Source organism: Petaurus breviceps, unplaced genomic scaffold (assembly GCF_028583685.1).
Source record: "Petaurus breviceps papuanus isolate PSGF00001 unplaced genomic scaffold, PetGlider_PUasm1.0 186, whole genome shotgun sequence".
In the NCBI taxonomy this organism is placed as follows: Eukaryota; Metazoa; Chordata; class Mammalia; order Diprotodontia; family Petauridae; genus Petaurus; species Petaurus breviceps.
In genome coordinates, this window is record NW_027185798.1 from 21,495,063 (window position 1) to 21,509,331 (window position 14,269).

Consider the following 14,269-nt stretch of genomic DNA (forward strand, 5'->3'; position numbering starts at 1 on the left):
TTCTGAGAGCGGTATGAGTAATCATTGTGTTGACTTAACTGTTGGGCATTTTTCAAGGTGACAGGATAAAGTATTTGAGCAAGCTCAGATAGGCTGGCTCCATCTTCTCCCTTCCATGCTATAGTCCTATGTAGTTAGTCCAGGTGAAAGAATAACTACTGAACTTTAGACCGTTCACTGGGACGTTGAGTAGTGAGGAAGATAAACTTCTGATACTTGGGTGATCATTTGATCTTGTCTTATCCACCCACTACTCCCCTCTGCAGAGAAAGTATGGAATTCCTCCTAGGATGGGAAAAGGGTGCTGGATGAGGATCAATATGGCACCAGTGAAGCCAAAGGTGGGTTTGTAGGAGGCATTCCACTTTCCCAAGCAGCCTGCAGCTGAGAAGCATTCCGGTTTTAATTCATGACTCTGGTCACAGGAGGGAACTAGGTACACAGGTTGAATCTGTTACAGAATACAGGGAAGAAATCACTTCCTTTATCCCTCAAATGGAGCTAAGAGGAATGTATAGCTGAGCCGTACCTAGTCAGATTTTCATGTAAATCCTGCAAAGACAAAATCTGCCTGCTTCTTGAGTGCATTTTCTTTAGCCAGAGTTTTCTATTTTTATATCAATATTCCTTGCACATGTATCTCCTTAAACATGTTGCTGCTAAACCTAAATGTAGTCCCTTTGGTGGGTTTGAATCTTGGTTTTACAAAGGCTCTCCAGAGTAGAGAGTAGCCAATACTATTTGTGCATTATCAAGATGAAGCCCAATCACTTGGAAGTCAGGGCAAAGGCGTCACTGACCAAAACTTTGCCCTGTGTCACAACGGACATAAAGGAAATATTAGATTTCCTTTAAAGTCACAGAATCCTTTTCCATGAATACTTTTGCCTAGAGGCAACAAAGCGCACTTAAGTGGCTTGAGCTCAGCACTTTTAATGACTTCATAGAAACAGACCCTTGACGGTTATTTACACTTCTGGAGCCCTGAAACTTTGGTCTTTGTTTTTTCTTTTAATGACATTTATTGAGAATTTTTAGCATTTTTGTTCACAAATCAGAAGTGATGGCTTGTGAGCAGTACAGTGAAACCCATTATTCTTTTCAAAGCAAGTCAGAATGGTTTTAGGTTGCTGGTGGCTTCCCTCAATCTCAGGAAACCTACTGCTGAATGCGGCGGATTGACTGAATCTGGAAAGTCTGGGCGTGAGAGCCCCATTCTCTCCAGTGCTTATAGTCTCCTCCATGGTGGTCACACTCCAAGATGTACTGGTACCCACGGTATCCAGGATATTGGTAGCAGACCCATCTAGAAAAGCCCAAATAAGCACCTTGTGAGTGAAATGGAATGAAAGCCGGATCTAACACTTAAGAGACCGCGCTAGAAATCCTACTAGAATCCAATTTGTGACATGTTGATTATGGGAAACAATTCATGAATGTGGTAAAGCCCATTCTCACCCCAGAATGCTTCGGTATCCACTCCTGTGGTTGCCAGAAAAGTACTTTTTGTACATTTTTGTACTTGGGCTGGAACATAGATTAGGAGCTACGTGAATACGTATGGGGAAGGGAACTCAGTGACAACCCAAAAAGCCCCATTAATAAGTTAAAAATTGATCAATGAGGGAGGAGGTCTGGGTACTGTTATGAACAGGGTTCCTTTGCTCAGGCGGAGATTTTTTTAAAAGGCATTTTTAGGCATCTTTAGCGTTAAAATGGTGAATATAAGTGTAATGTAGCCCCATGAAGGCTTTTTTGTGATCGATGCTCAGAGGATGTGGGTTGCAAAAAGGCCCCAGAGATCATCTCATTTAACCACATTTTGCCAATTTAGGAAACAGACCCAGGGAGCTCAAGTGACCTGTCCAAGGGTCACACAGGTTCTAAGCACAAGGCCTGGAATTTTAACCTAGTCCAGCACTCTTTCCAAATACAGGTAAGATTCTCTAACATGAATTCATAAAAACTCAAAAAAAAAAAAAAGAAATGAAGTCATGGGCATGTGTCTACTGATGCCTGAACCCCGTTTCTCACTTACGCGCCACACTGAATCTTCATGGAACCAACTTCATTGTTGCACCAGCCCATGGCCTGCAAGGAGGGGTAGTCGTCACAGATCTCCCACTGGCGGCCAATGAAGTTTTCTTTCTCAAAGATCATGATCTTGGATTCCTTATGGTTCTGTAACCCGAGAACAAGAGAACCTGAGAGTTGCTCCAAAACCAGTCTTGTTTTCCTCAATTTTTTGTAAAAAAAAAATTATGTATATATCTTTTAAGCTAGTCAAAATAAATATAAGCCTAGAATAGACTTTACTTGATTAAAATGATTTGGGGCTGGAGAGGACTTCAGGGATCCTTAAATGAACCTTTTTTTTTTTTATGGTCTAGACTCCTGGTTCCATCAGTGTAAGGAACTCCTGTTGTAGAAAAAACCATCCTCTACTGATTCAGGTAGGCAGAGTGGCATGAGGTACTGAGAAATTGTCAGTCACAGCTAGTGCTATCGGAAGCAGGACTTGAATTCGAGTTTTTCTGATGCCGAGGCTGGTCCTCTATTCGTGATGCTGCGCTGCTTCTCAAATGAATCAGAGTATATTCAAAATGAGCATCCTTTCAAAGAGAAAGCCTTTCTGCAATTTCCAGTGGTCACCCAGCCTTCCGTGTACGTTCAGAGTCCACACCTTTGGAAAACAGCCTGTTCTGTTGTGGGTCAATTTTCATTCTCAGAAAGTTAGGTGGAGAAGTTAGGGGTCAAAACAGCCTCGGGCAGACAGATGAGGTACATCCTGACTTACTCCAATCACTTGTCCTGTTTTTGCAACAAATAAAGTGCCACCCTAATATAGCAAAGGGGAATAATTTGTCTAAGGAAAATTCTCTTTCCCTTACCACATGGTAGACTCAGCTGCCAGCCATCTGTTCTTAAATATTTAAGGTAAAAGTAATCTGGTTGGGTGTCATTTACACTTTGATTACCCCCACTTTGAGACTTTTGGCTTACCTGGCCAGTAAAGCAAGGACAAACGGTAGCACTAGGTTGTCCTAAAGGAGAAGGAGCCTCTCCCATACCATTCCTTTGGATTGTCTCTGTGTGAAAAATCTAAGGGAAACGATGGCACCACCATCCCTCATTCACCCTTGGACCACAAGCTTCAGGCTACTCACGGCGGAGCAGATTGGGCGAAAGGACATGAGACGCTCCACATGGTAGGCATTGCTTCCACTCCAGGCTTCCCAACGTGGGTACTCTCCTCTCTCCAGGACAAACTGCTGCCCACAGAAGCTTGTGTGTTCATAACCAATCCATCTGTGGAGACACAGGTCAAATCAGAGCCCACAGAGACTACAGCAACAGATATCATTCAGTGAAATACATCGACTGTCCCAGGGGGATCATCCAGGATGCAGCACCCATGGGACCTAGCCTCATGGCATAATAATGACAAATCACATACATATAACCATTTACAGTTTACATTATTTCATCTAAATAGCAACTTCACCCTGATGGCACCAGGGACCCAAATGGGGAAGGTGATGAATGGAATTTGGGGGTTTATTTGTTGTTTGGGGTGACTTACAGCACTCCAGTCAAGAGATTGAGACTTTATTGGAAAACTGTTCCTCACCAGATCAGAACTTAATGTTACAGATTTAGATCTGGAAAAGATCTTAGAGATCCAGTCTCATTTTTCTTGGAGATGAAGAAACTCAGGCCTTGAAAGCTCACTAGACTTACCCAAAGTCACATAGCTAGGTTTGTTGTTGTTTTCAGTTGTTTCAGGCATGTCTGACTCTGTGAACCCGATTTTGGGGAGATTTTCTTGGCAAAGATTCTGGAGTCGTTTGTCATTTCCTTCTCCAGCTCATTTGACAGATGAGGAGACGGAGACAAACAGGGTGAAGCGACTTACTCAGGGTCACACAGCTAGTAAGTGTCTGAGGCTGGATTTGAACCCAGAAAGATGCACCTCCCTGATTCCAGGCCCAGCATTCTATGTGCTGTGGTGCCACTTGGCTGCCCAGAGTGGTAGGTTATAGAGCCAGAATTCAAATTCATCTCCTCTGACACCAAACTGAGTGTTCTTTCTGCTCTTTCAGTCACCTAATAGCCCATGCAGTATCCTAAGAATGCTCTAACTTGAGAACCTACCTTAATTTTTCCCCCTCACCCGAATTCTATATTTAGAGCTCCAGTTCCACAATCTGGTGGCTTTGTCTTTGACGGGGCTCCATCGCTCTCCCGACCAGGCTCCATCGCCCTGCCCACCCTTTCTCTAGCTTCCTTTTCCTTTAAGATATAAAACAGGGATTGTGGAAGCTGTCTGCTGACTTAAGTGATGTTCTAGGTGTTATCAGGCTCCTGTGTCCTTGGATCACCCAAATCTAGAGCCCCAGAGTAAAAGACTAAGACCCCTGCCTCCCGGGTTCTGTGACCAGTTAGGTGAGACACAGGGGAGGGAGCGTGGGGCCTAGAGTGAGGAAGAGTTGAGTTCAAATTTGACCTTACTAACTTGGGTAAGTCACAATTGCTGTCTGCCTCAGTTTTCCCGTCTCTGAAATGGGGGTAACAGTAGCCTCCACCTTTCAGGGTTGTTGTGGGGATCAAATGAATATTTGTAAGACACCTAGCCTGGCACTGTGCCTGGCACATAGTAAATGTTATATGCGTTTTAATGATTGTTATTGTCATTAATTAACCTCACACTCTGTTGTTTCCCTTCCCTCTCCGCCTCATCCTGCTTTCCTTTTTCTGGCATCAATCAGTAAGCCAGTCAATGACAAAGTGACTGAGGTTTTTATCCACCTGTGAGAAGACAGGATAGGAGAGAAGGGTGAGCTTTCTGTCAAGACAGAAAGACTGACCATCCACAAGGGGGCCCTGGAAGATCGGGATTTTAATGTGGGTGGCTCCTCTGCCTGCTGAGTCTGGGGAAAGCCGCGGACTTTCTTTGACCTGGGCCACAAGAATGGGGTTCTCCAGACCAGAAGGTCTGAGAGAATGGGGAGGCGTCTGGCTGCAGCAGCAGCAGCAGCAGCAGCCACTGACCCATGCACCTGTGGCAAGCCATGCTCTCTGTCCCACTGGTGTGGGACCCTCCAAGCCAAGGCATCCCCCCCAATAAGGCTGAATTAGCAGAAGAACTTTCAGGGGGGAAAGTTTCAGCCTTTGCGCTTGTGGAATCAAAAATACCTAGATTCAAATCCTATCGCAGACACTTAACATACTGTGGGACCCTGGCCATGTGATTGAAATGTCTGAGACTCAGTTTTCTCTTCTGTAAAACAGGTATAATAATACGACCTGCCTTACAGAGTTACTGGGAAGATCAAATGCGTATGGACACATGCATACATAGCACTTTGCAGCCCTTCAAATGCTATCAGTGTGACGGTCACCCAGTCAGGGAGAGTGGAGGGTCTCTCCAGTACAGAACTAGGCATGATTTGAGACAGACGGCTAGGGGTGCCCATCAGCTCTTAGCAAGAACCAGCTTTACACAAAGCCTGCAGCTGGCATTAGGACCTTAGGAATGGGAGCGTGCCTACCCTGTGGGGTGAGAGGTGGAAGGGCTGGAAAAGGGAGCCCAAGGGAGCAGACTTACTGTAATCAGCCCCTGTGGCGGGGATCCAATCCCTCCGTTCCCACCTGCATGTGCTATGCTTGGTCATTTAATATCCTTGGCATTATCGAGCTGACCCAGTAAGCACTCTCCCGGCTTTCTCTAGCTTAGGGTTCTGGTGCAAAATCTGTAATTTTGTTGGGGGCTCATTTTGGAGAGATGGTCTCTAAGAGTTGATCTGGTCCAAAAAAAAAATCTCCACCCAACAGCCAACCTGGTGGTGAATCTCCAAGCCATCACCACTTATACCTGAAGGTCACGTTGATGCCAAAATTTGTATTCTTGCTGATAAAGCCTTCTAGAACCCAAGATCCCCTTCCAGACCCTGGCCAGGCATCAAAGGAGTATTTTCATTTAAGACTAGTGTTTTAAAATCACTGAATCAGTAGGTACTGTGAGGTCTGACCCCCTGCTCCTCTTCTATAAACACAAAGAAGGTACTGCTAGAACCTGAAGGCTCCCCTTTCTCTTTGAAACTCACACTTCCTTCTCTCTCAGGTGGCTCCTCTCTTAAAGAGCCCCACCCAAAGGTATAACTAGGAAGGGACAAGTATGGCTTTGGCCCAGGGTAGCAACATCCCAGGGGGACAGAGGGTGTGTGCTTCTCCCTGTTGTGGTCACCATAGTTATCTAGGGGCAAAATGTGGAGAGAGCACAATGGACTTGGAGCCAGGAGAGACTTGGGTTCAAATTCTGTCTCAAACATTTAATAGCTGTGGGACACTGGGCAAGCCACCTAACTCTGTCTCAGTTTCCTTACCTATAAAATAGGAATAATTACTGTACCCATAAGATAATACATGTAAAGTACTATAGAAATGCTAGCTACCATTCCCCACACCTCTTCTCCAGTCCTCTAGAAGTATGGATCATAGATTTTGAACCAGAAGTCCAGCCCCTTCATTTTACAGATGAGGAAACTGAGGCTCTGAGACATTATGAGGTTACCTGGCTGCCAAGGTATTTGAACACAGGTCTTCCTGACTTCAAGTTTAAAACATTTTACACTTGGAAGGAAGGAAGGAAGGAAAGAAGGAAGGAAGGAAGGAAGGAAGGAAACAAGCATTAATTTAGCACCTACTATGTGTCAGGCACTTATTTTGTCCTTATAAGAACCCTGGGAGAGAGAGGTTCTCTCATGGGGCAGCAACACTAATTACAGGACTGTCTGAGAGATGGGAAGCCCCTCCCCACAAAGCAATGATACCACTGGCCCTTTGTTGGTCTTTTGGCAGGACTGCTGGGCTGGTGGGTACTCACGCGCCACATTCCACCTTCAGGGATCTGACATTGTCAAAGCTGCACTCGGAGACATTGGGGCAAGGGCCTGTGAACTCCATCCTCTTGCCCTGGAAGTTCTCCTGGTCATAGATGGTTACCTGGGACAGAAGGAATAGCGGATGGGAATGAAGACATTTGCCAGGTGAGAAACAGGGCAGGTGAGGGGCTCTTGGCTTGACCTTATTTTCCCAGTTACCAGAAAGAAAGGTTTTTGTGGTAGGGTTGTTTTTTAAAAAAAAAAAAGTATAGAAATAACCCACAGTAGCTCAGGAAATCTTAGCTTCCCTAATTTTTATCTAGTGGCAATTTCCTGATGAATAAGGAAGGCGTTTGAATAAACTCCAGGCATGTAGGAGGGTCCTGTAACCAGGTTCCCTGATAGACCTTGAGAGAAGGATTTAAGGTGGGGACTCTCATGGACACCCTGATGCACAGTGTCAGTGAGGACAGGGGCCAAGGCCTGGAACAGAGGCGTAGTAGCAGAGACCCATGATTGGAGGGAGAGCCGTCTCTTCCCGTTTCTGTGGCTCCAGATCCTATGATGTCCAAGGTCCAACTTTAATGTTGGATTAATTAAAGGATCACAGTGCTAGTAAGTAGCAGAGGCAGAATTCAAACCCAGGTCTCCTGACTCTAGAGACAAACCCTACTCCACCATATTGCCCCTCAACAAGGAAACTCAGGTTCTGTCTGTGATTCCTTGGGTGAGCTTGAGTTCAAAGCCATTTTTCAGGGTTCTCAGTTTCACCATCTGTAAAATAGGCATGGCATATTATAGTGGATGGGCAGCTATATGGGACAGTGGGTATAGTGGCCAGACTTGGAGTTGGGAAGACCTTAGTTCAAACCTGGATTCAGACATTTACTAGCTGTGTGACCCTGGGCAAGTGACTTAACCCTGTTTGCCTCAGTTTCCTCATCTGTTAAATGAGCTGGAGAAGGAAATGGCAAGCCACTCCAGTATCTTTGCCAAGAAAACCCCAAACAGGGTCACAGAGAGTCAGACACAACTGAAAAACATCTGAACAACAATAAATATAGTGGATAGAACTGTAGACTTGGTATCAGGAAGGCCTGGTTTCAAATCCTGCCACAGACACTTATTAACTGTGGGACCTGTGCAAATCAATCTCCTTAACTGTAAAACAAGGGGGTCAGCCTCTGTGACCTCTAAGGCCCCTTCCAGCTCCAGGTCTCGGATGCTGTGAACACAAATGACATTACAGAACTGAACGTAGTTTGTGTAGATTGGTGGGGAAATGTCCCAGAAGCTTGGCTGGTTTGAATCCAGCTCTCCTGGTTTGTATAAAACCTGAATGTGGGACGTGACTGGTGGTGCCTTGGGTAGATTTTCTTTTCTAAGATTATCACCGCATCCCCCGCTCCAGATTTCCCCCATCCCCACCCCAACCTGTAGAATTCTCTTTCCAAATCAGCAGAAAATCCCTTTCCTTTCTCCTGAGCTCTTGCCTCACATGTGGCCGTGGCCCCACCTTGGGGACAAAGTAAGGAGTCGGCCAGGATGGCCCAAGGAGAGACATTTTTTAACATGACTTTCTAAAATACCTCCTCTTTGACTGCCAGGAAATCCCACTCTCCTTGGTGCAGAGGTATTTATTTTGTTATAAATCAGCTGCTCATTCAAGGTTCAAAGCTTCTGGTGGACGGCACATGCTGGGGGCACAGTCTCAGCATTCGAACCTTGCCCAGGGTAGACAAATGCTTTTCTTGGCTCTCTGGTTGACAGTCAGATTTGACCACCCACAACAGCCCAGTGGAAGGTGCCAGTGAACTCCGGTCCCTCTCACCTTGCCTCTGAGAGCCCGCCTCCCAGCATGCCTTTCCACCAAAGTGGACAGGCATCCAGCCATTCCCTGGTCTTCCGGCCCATGGGCTTACCTTCCATGGCCCTAGAGGCCCAGGCAGAGGGTTTGTCTGAGCCATCCTGGCGGCCGGCACGGTTTCTGCAAGAGAAAGAAAAGGTCCCTTTGGAGGTCCTGACTCAAGACCAATGTGGCTACTGTCTCATAAGCCTAGAGCTCCAGCATCAATTCAAACATGCCTCTACTTCCCCACGTCCCACATGTTCCCCAAAAGGAGCTGATAGACAGATGTCTTACAATCACATTTGTGGCCTCTGTTGGAACAGCAGAAATGTGAGATCGAGGACGTGAGCCAGCCCAGTTAATTTTCCGGATGAAAGGATGGAGGGCTGGGTGTCAGTGGCAGCTAGGGCCCAGTGATCTGTCCACTACAGAGGTGGTCTGAACAGTAAGAGCACTGGACTTGGAACCACCTGAGTTCAAATCCTTCCTCCAACATCACCTTTCTGAGCCTCGTTTTCTCACACCTGTGCTACAGATGGTGATAATATACCATTAATTGCCTATCTAAGGGTCAAATAAGACAGCACATAAAAAATGGGTGCTTCAGTTCAAGGTGGGTTCAATACTTGGGAGGGGCCTCAGAGCCCATCTAATGCAGCCTCCTAGATTTACAGAGGAGGAAACTGGGACCCAGGGAGGGGAATAATTTAAAATCATGTATTTAGAACTGGAAGGAACTTCACAAATTCCTTATTTTACAGATGAGGAAATTGAGTCCTCAGAAAGGTTAAGTGACTTAGTTGAAGTCACATAGCTAATAATTGTTAAAGCTAGGACTTCAGTCCTGACTCCAAATACGGCATTCTCCATGTGGCATTTTATCCCTGTTGTGGGGGGTGGAAAGAACACTATTTCTAGTCTCAACCTTGTCACTGACTCTGAAGCCTTAACTCCCTCCTCTCCAAATTAGGGAATTGGTTAAGATCCTTACTTTTCATGTGACTTATCCAAGGTCACCTAGGTAGGAAGTAACAAAGCTAGAATTCAAACCTAGGCCTGGTCCTAGGACTCATATGAATGAAGAGCTGGAAAGGACCTCAGAGATCTAGCCCAACCCCCTCATTTTAGAAATGAGTCCCAGAGAAGCCAAGTGGACTTGCCCAACGTTGTGCAAATGCTATGTGTCAGGCTTGGGTTTGATCCTGGGTCCTTGGACTTCAAATCCCCTGCTTTCTACCAAACTGTAGTCATTGAACTAGAAATGGAAGGAATGTTTGAGGCCATCTAATCCACCTTTTACAGGGGAGGAAACTGAGGCTCACAAATGCCAAGAGACTAGACCACAGTCATACAGCTAGCAGGTACCGTGTTTCCCCGATAAAAAGACCTATCCCGAAAATAAGCCCTCCCCTTACTGTGCAAGATTCCTCTTAAATAAGCCCTCCCCCGAAAATAAGCCCTATTGAGATTGCTACTGTAGTGAAGGTGATCTCCTGCACTACACACTACATTACGGCACCCTCTGTATGCACCGTCCCCCCCCCTCCGTGAAATGCACGCCGCGCTCCGAGCTGCATCCAATCAGAGCTGCAGCAGTGAGCACGTCATCCTGTTCTTCCCCAGTGATTTGCTTATTGAATAAAGGTACATTTTTTTGTTCACATTTACCTGTTTATTAAAATTGCTGTCAATGTTCATTAAAATAAGCCCTCCCCTGAAAATAAGCCCTCTGGTGTTTTTCTGTCCAAAAAAAATAAGACAGTGTCTTATTATCGGGGAAACACGGTATCAGAAGTGAGATTTGAACCTGGATCTGGCTAACCCACCCCCTGCAAACTTGCTGACCCAGTGACTCTCTTCCTTGAGTGCCACACTAGCCTCTGTGTCTTTGCCCCAGCTGTTCCCTGCTCCTCACCTCTGCCTCCTGGCTTTCTTCCTTCTGCAGGAGGCCTCTCTTGGGCCTCCCCACAGCTAGGGCCCTCCCTCTGAAATGACCTTCCAACTACTCTGTGTACATGTGCATAGTTATATGTACACACTTGTTTGCATACTGTGAGCCCCCTAAGGGCAGGGACTTTTTTGGCCTTTATTTGTACCCCCAGAGCTTAGCACACTGCCTGGTATACAGCAGGCACGTAATAAATGTTTGTTGACTGATTGACCTTTAAGCCGTTTCAGCCAAGTCACACTGGAATTAAAACCAGCACCTTGGTACATGTGTGTGATCTTTTTGGGGTGTTTTCCCATTTTGGGGAGTTTCCTGGTAAAGTTCCTTCGGAAACTGAGAGGAGTGGGGGAAGAACCTTTCTATCCTGGGGCAGAGATGACCAGAATGGTCAGGTGTGGCCCAAGGCAGCTGCCTCATTCCAGAGCCCAAAGCTGATTGGCCGAGGCAGTTTTTTTTTTTTGTGGGGGTGCTCAGAAGGGAACAGCTGGGGTGATTGCTCCAGAGTTGCTCCCCCCCAAGCCTGTAGGACCCTCATTTGTGGACTTTGTGGGGCTCTGTGTGTTTTAAAGCTACGATCCTTGTTTTCAGCCATCCCTTCCTAGGACAGTCAGCCTTTTCCAGCCAGCAGATTCAATGACCCTCCCTGGGTTCCAACCCAGCTCTGCCACTAAAACAGCCGTGTGGCCTTAGTCAAGTCTACTCTAGGATATCAGTGGCTAAGTGGTGGCACACTGGATAGAGCACTGGGCTCCAGTCAAAATCTCTAGTCAGACACTTACTAACATTGGATCCTGGCCAAGTCACTTAATCTCTGTCTGCCTTGGTTTTCTCACCTGTAAAATGGACTTAATAACAGCAGCTACATCCTAGGCTTGTAAAATGCCTAGTGCACAGTAGGCATGATATATATGCTATTAAGAATAAGAACCAACACATATAAACACTTCAAGGTTTTCAAAGATTTCCCACAGACTGTCTCATCTGATCCCCAAAACAACCCGTTAAGGTAAGGGCTCTTAATTATCCCCATTTCACAGATGAGGAAACAGAGGCAGGCAGGTTATGTGACTTGCCCGAGGTCTTCCTGACTCCAAGGTCAGTGGCCTGCTGTCTCTAGGCCTCTTGTTTCCTGTGAAATGAAGGGGTTGGACTATCTGACATTTGAGGTTTCTTCCTGCTCTAAGGGTCTACAAGGCTCATGGTAACAAAGTATAGATGAACATATCAATCCAGGAAACTCCATGCTTTAAGCCCTCAGAAATCAAACCACATTTCCGGACAGCCACTCTTACCCACCTGCTTCAGCCCCCAAGCTTCCAAAATACCCCCTCCCCTCTTTTTGAGGATCCCTCCAATCCTTCAGGGGCTGCTTGGGCAATAGTGCCAATCTGGCTCTGCCTCCCTTCTTCCAGGGGCTGCAGAGGACCCTTCCTCTGGGTTCAGAAGTGTGATCTCCACCCCCTCATCCCTGATGAGCAGACATCTGCAGCCAACCAAAGCCCTGAGAGCCGGGGGATAGCAGTGGGTAAGAGGGACCCAGCTGGCTTTACTCACCGAGCTCCCTCTGGACAGCCTGGGTCTCCATCTGGTACCAGCTCAGCCCCTAGAGCGCCTTTATATAACTCGGCCCCCTCTAGCTTGTCAGCACAATGCTTTCTCTGCCTAGATCTCTAGGTGATCCCTGGGGCTTTGGGCAGCTCAGCGCCCTGGGCCAGAGCTGTCTGGGTTTTTGTTTAAAGGGATCTAAGCTGGTTCCCACTGCTGTCTGTGGACGCAGGCCTGCTGTACTTGGGCCATTTTAGTGGGGGCGGGGATGGGGCTCTGCTGTCTCCATGCCTGCCTTTGGATGCTGCTGGAAGAAGCCTTCCTAGCTTTAGCGGCCAAGGAGGGGAGGTACCAGTGCCCTAGGCACCTCATTTTACCTGGTTAGCGCTTAGATAATTGAAGCCCCCTCCAGCCTTAGCGACTGGTGACTCCTCAGACCAGTGAGCGCCCCATCTCTCAGCTTCCCAAGGGGTTCAGACGCCCTGTTTCTCCAAGCAGCTACCTTGATTGAGAGAAGCATTCCTCACTCCCCAGGGCAACGCCCCCCCCCATTCCTCAGAGTCTTAAACCATCAGCTAGCCCCCCATCCCCATCCCCTCCACCCACAGACGACTGGGCCACATGCAACATTTTTTATCTTGGAGAAAAAATTCCTTTAATGAATGAAAACATATTTATTAAGCACTTGCTCTCTGCCAGGCATGCTGCTAAGGGGCTGGGCCTGGGAATAAAAAGACGCAAAGGGAGATCCTTCATTTGTATGCCCACCAGCCGCACCTGCTTCTCACTTCCTCTTCAGGGCCTTCACACCCAGCCCAGGACGGTCTGCAGCCTCAGGTTTGGGGGAGAAGCTGGGTGGGATCTGGTGAGAGGAATCTCCATCTGCTGGGAGGAGAGACTCCCTGGCCTGAGGAAGATCTGAAAGCCTAGGTCCCACCTCCAGCCCCTGCGCCTGAGCTTCTGGCCCAATGCAAGCTCCCTGCGGGCAGGCGCTGCCTGGCTTCAGTCCTGTATTCTCTTTATTTTCCAACACCCCACTTACAGGGCACTTAACATCTGCGCTCAATCAATGGATTAGTCACCCAAGGGCTGCAGACTCAAATGCTTGCAATGAGCAAAATGGCCTATTATGTATGTGTGAGTGTCCATATGTATGTATGTATATATGTCCAGAGAGTGGATCTCTCTGCCTCTGTGGGTCACCCCCTTCTCAGTAAGCTCTAGTATGTGTCACAGGCAGGACTCAGACCCCCACCTTCTGCTGCTTTCCATTCTCTTTCCTCTATCTCTTTTTTTCTCTCTTTCTCCTCCCTCTCCTTTTCTCTCCTTTTCCTGTCTCCTCTTCCTCTCCCTTTCTTTTTTCTCTATTCTCTGTGTCTGTCTGTCTCTGTCTCTCTGTCTCTGTCTCTCTGTTTCTGTCTGTCTCCGTCTCCCCTCTCCCTCTCCTTTTCTCTCTTCTTCCTGTCTCCTCTTCTTCTCCCTTTCCTTTTTCTCTATTCTCTGTCTCTCTCTCTCCCCTCCCTCTCCTTTTTCTCTCTCTCTCCCCTTCCTCTTTCTTCCCCCTCTCTTTTCCTTTTCTCTCTCTTCTCTCTGTCTCTTTCTTTCCCTCCTGTCCTAAGGTTGGGGATACAAACAAAATCTCTCCAGAACCTCACATTCTAATGATACCTTAAAGCCCCAAAGAAATTCTGGTTATTACAATAAAATTCCCGAGCTGGATGGGATCATAGGGGCTGGCTAGTCCAATCCCTTCACTTTTATGTTGGGGAAGCTCAGGCCCACAGAAGGGAACTGATTTGCTGAAAGTCACATGGAAATAAGCAGTACAAGCAGACTGTGGCCCAGACCTATGGAGTCTGGCCCAGTTCCCTGTTTTCTTCCCAATTCTACCATGGGACAGCAGCGTCTTGTTTCAGGAGCCACCTCTCTCTTCTCTTCACCCAGATCCTCCCCAGCCCATTCCCTCAGCTTGTCTGCCTTCCCATGAAGGGCCAGTAGGTCCCACTCTGTTCTCATGGGAATGTTCTCCTCTCCTCCTCCTCC

At 47.1% G+C, this 14,269-nt stretch overlaps 1 protein-coding gene across 1 annotated transcript; it reads right to left on the minus strand.

Moving 5' to 3' along the window:
- Positions 1 to 48: 48 nt before the first annotated feature.
- CRYBA1 (crystallin beta A1) lies at positions 49 to 12,266 on the minus strand. The gene is made up of 6 exons (XM_069089761.1): positions 12,236 to 12,266; positions 8,807 to 8,871; positions 6,887 to 7,005; positions 3,168 to 3,309; positions 2,039 to 2,181; positions 49 to 1,306 (listed from the first exon to the last, which is right to left on the minus strand). The coding sequence occupies exons 1-6, from the start codon at positions 12,264 to 12,266 to the stop codon at positions 1,159 to 1,161; spliced, it is 648 nt and encodes a 215-aa protein (XP_068945862.1). The 3' UTR covers positions 49 to 1,158.
- Between the last annotated feature and the right edge of the window lie 2,003 nt (positions 12,267 to 14,269).